Raw genomic sequence first — 2,500 nt, 5'->3', positions numbered from 1 at the left:
GTACCCAAAGAGACGAACAGAATAACAAATAGGAGGAAGAGAAAATAGAGATAAATGGGAGAAAAAGAAGATTGGAGGGAAAGGGAAGGAAATGAAAAGGCAGAGAGAATAAGAAATAGGAAGAAGAGAAAATAGAGATAAATGGGAGAAAGAGAAGAACGGAGGAGAAGGGAAGGAAAGGAAGGGAAGGGAAAACAAGAGAAAATTATAATAAATGTAAGAAACAAAGGAGAGGAAAGGAAAGGAAAGGAAATATGATAAAAGATAATAAGCAGGAAAGGAAAGGAAAAGGAAAGGAAAGGAAAGGAAGGAAAACAAGAGAAAATAATGATAAATGTAGGAAATAAAGAAAGAACGAAGGAGGAGGAAATAAAGAAGAGGAAAGGAAAAGAAAGGAAATAATGATAAAAAGATAAGAAGCAAGAAAGGAAAAGGAAAAGGAAGGAAAGGAAGGGAAAACAAAGAAAATAATAATAAAAATAGGAATAACGAGAAAGATAAGAAAAGGAGAGGAAGTGAAATTAAGGGAGAGGAAAGAAAAAGAGGAAAAAAAAGATTAAAAAGAAAAAGAAAGGAAAAGAAAAGAAAGAAAATATTTGACAGTTCTGATGGACGAAAATATGTGTGTGTGTGTGTGTGTGTGTGTGTGTGTGTGTGTGTGTGTGTGTGTGTGTGTGTGTGTGTGTGTGTGTATTGGAAAGAGGTGTTATGTAAATGCCAAAGTTATATATCATACTCTCTCTCTCTCTCTCTCTCTCTCTCTCTCTCTCTCTCTCTAGTGTAAACAAACATATATTTCTGCAATTCTCTCTCTCTCTCTCTCTCTCTCTCTTTCTCACACACACACACACACACACACACACACACACACACACACACACACACACACACACACACACACACAGACTCCCTCCCCTCCCCACCATTCCCATTCCTCCCAACCCAAGACGCACCTTACCCTGTCCCATCCCTTCCCATCACTTCTACCCCCTCTTCTACACTCACCTCAGGGACAAGACTAGCCGAGGTGTGTTTGAGGAAGATATCAGACGTCGGGGTCCTTCCTTCCGTCGGTATGATCCAGGCGGGGACCTCTGTTAGACCGTCAACCACGCCGTCTGTTGCTCCCTCCGTCTGCACCGTCAGTATAAAAGTGTAGTTCCTCCTGGTTGATAATCGCTCCCTCAAATACACGAGTCCATAGTCCTCGTTTGAGTTGATTGTGATGACGTCGCTGTCCTGCCCTGGAGAAGAAGAAAGGGAAGGAGATTGAGTATAGGAAAGAAGGAAGAGAGAGAGAGAGAGAGAGAGAGAGAGAGAGAGAGAGAGAGAGTGTGTGTGTGTGTGTGTGTGTGTGTGTGTGTGTGTGTGTGTGTGTGTGTGTGTGTGTGTGTGTGTGTTTGATGAATATTTGATTGTAATTGTCAGGAAGTGTGTACGTATGATGTGTGTGTGTGTGTGTGTGTGTGTGTGTGTGTGTGTGTGTGTGTGTATATTGACCTGACACCTCTCCCCCTCTTTACAACACACACACACACACACACACACACACACACACACACACACACACACACACACACACACACACACACACACACACACACACACACACACACACACACACACACCATTCCCCACCAACCACGTACCGACACTTCATCCCATTTCCCCATGTAACCCTCCCCTTCCCCATGTAAACAAACACCCACGCCTATATATCCTCCTCTCCCACCCCCCTCCCACCCCCCTTTACTTACCGTGCACGCTGAATAACAGGGGGACGCGCACATCTGAGTACTGGGCCCGTAGCTGGTAAATCAACTCCCCGGGCTCCGTGCTAACGGGTAACCTCAGCGCTGACATCCTCGCCGACTCGTAGAAGACAGGCACGATAGCGAGGGTCAGCTTACTCAGACTCAGCACCCCGAGCCACCACGCCCACGCCCACACCGCCACCCGCCCCCCCCGCCCACGCCGCCCCCCTGCCTTGTGAGCGGGGGGTGGCGTGGGCGGGGTGAGAGGGTGGCTCTGTGACCGCCGGTGCATCAGGACTTGTGGGTAGAGGAGGCACCCCTACACACACCTGGGGAGAAAGCGGGGAGGTTAGTGGGGAGTGGGGAGAAGTGTTAGTGAGGGGGGAGAGGGGAGGAGTTGAGAGGGGGATATGGCTTGGGGGTTGTGGAAAGGGAGAGGAGGAGGAAGGAAAAAAAGGGAAGGGTAGAAAGAGGGAGAAAGGAGGAGGTTACTGGGGTGTGGGGAGAGGGGTGGTGGGGAGAAATGTTAGTGAGGGGGGAGAGGGGAGGAGTTGAGAAGGGTATATGGCTTGGGGGTTATGGAAAGGGAGAGGAGGAGGAAGGAAAAAAAGGGAAGGGTAGAAAGAGGGAGAAAGGGGGAGGTTACTGCGGTGTGGGGAGAGGGGTGGTGGGAAGAAATGTTAGTGAGGGGGGAGAGGGGAGGAGTTGAGAAGGGTATATGGCTTGGGGGTTATGGAAAGGGAGAG

General features: G+C 48.4%; 1 protein-coding gene across 3 annotated transcripts in view; it reads right to left on the bottom strand.

Annotated features, from left to right (window-relative positions):
- The window catches only part of LOC126983781 (cadherin-86C-like), a 56,686-nt gene that overhangs the window by 29,015 nt on the left and 25,171 nt on the right, over nucleotides 1-2,500 (bottom strand). For all 3 annotated transcript variants that reach the window (XM_050836880.1, XM_050836883.1, XM_050836881.1), the window contains exons 3-4: nucleotides 1,758-2,083; nucleotides 1,006-1,244 (exon numbers count right to left, since the gene is read on the bottom strand). In XM_050836880.1, the coding sequence (XP_050692837.1) occupies nucleotides 1,006-1,244; nucleotides 1,758-2,046 (528 nt within the window). In that variant the 5' untranslated portion in view covers nucleotides 2,047-2,083. The remainder of the gene's footprint in view (nucleotides 1-1,005; nucleotides 1,245-1,757; nucleotides 2,084-2,500) is intronic.

This window comes from Eriocheir sinensis, chromosome 54, assembly GCF_024679095.1.
Source record: "Eriocheir sinensis breed Jianghai 21 chromosome 54, ASM2467909v1, whole genome shotgun sequence".
Taxonomy (NCBI): domain Eukaryota; kingdom Metazoa; phylum Arthropoda; class Malacostraca; order Decapoda; family Varunidae; genus Eriocheir; species Eriocheir sinensis.
The sequence above is the reverse complement of the archived record's forward strand: the minus strand, read 5'-3'. Positions and strand labels throughout refer to the sequence as shown.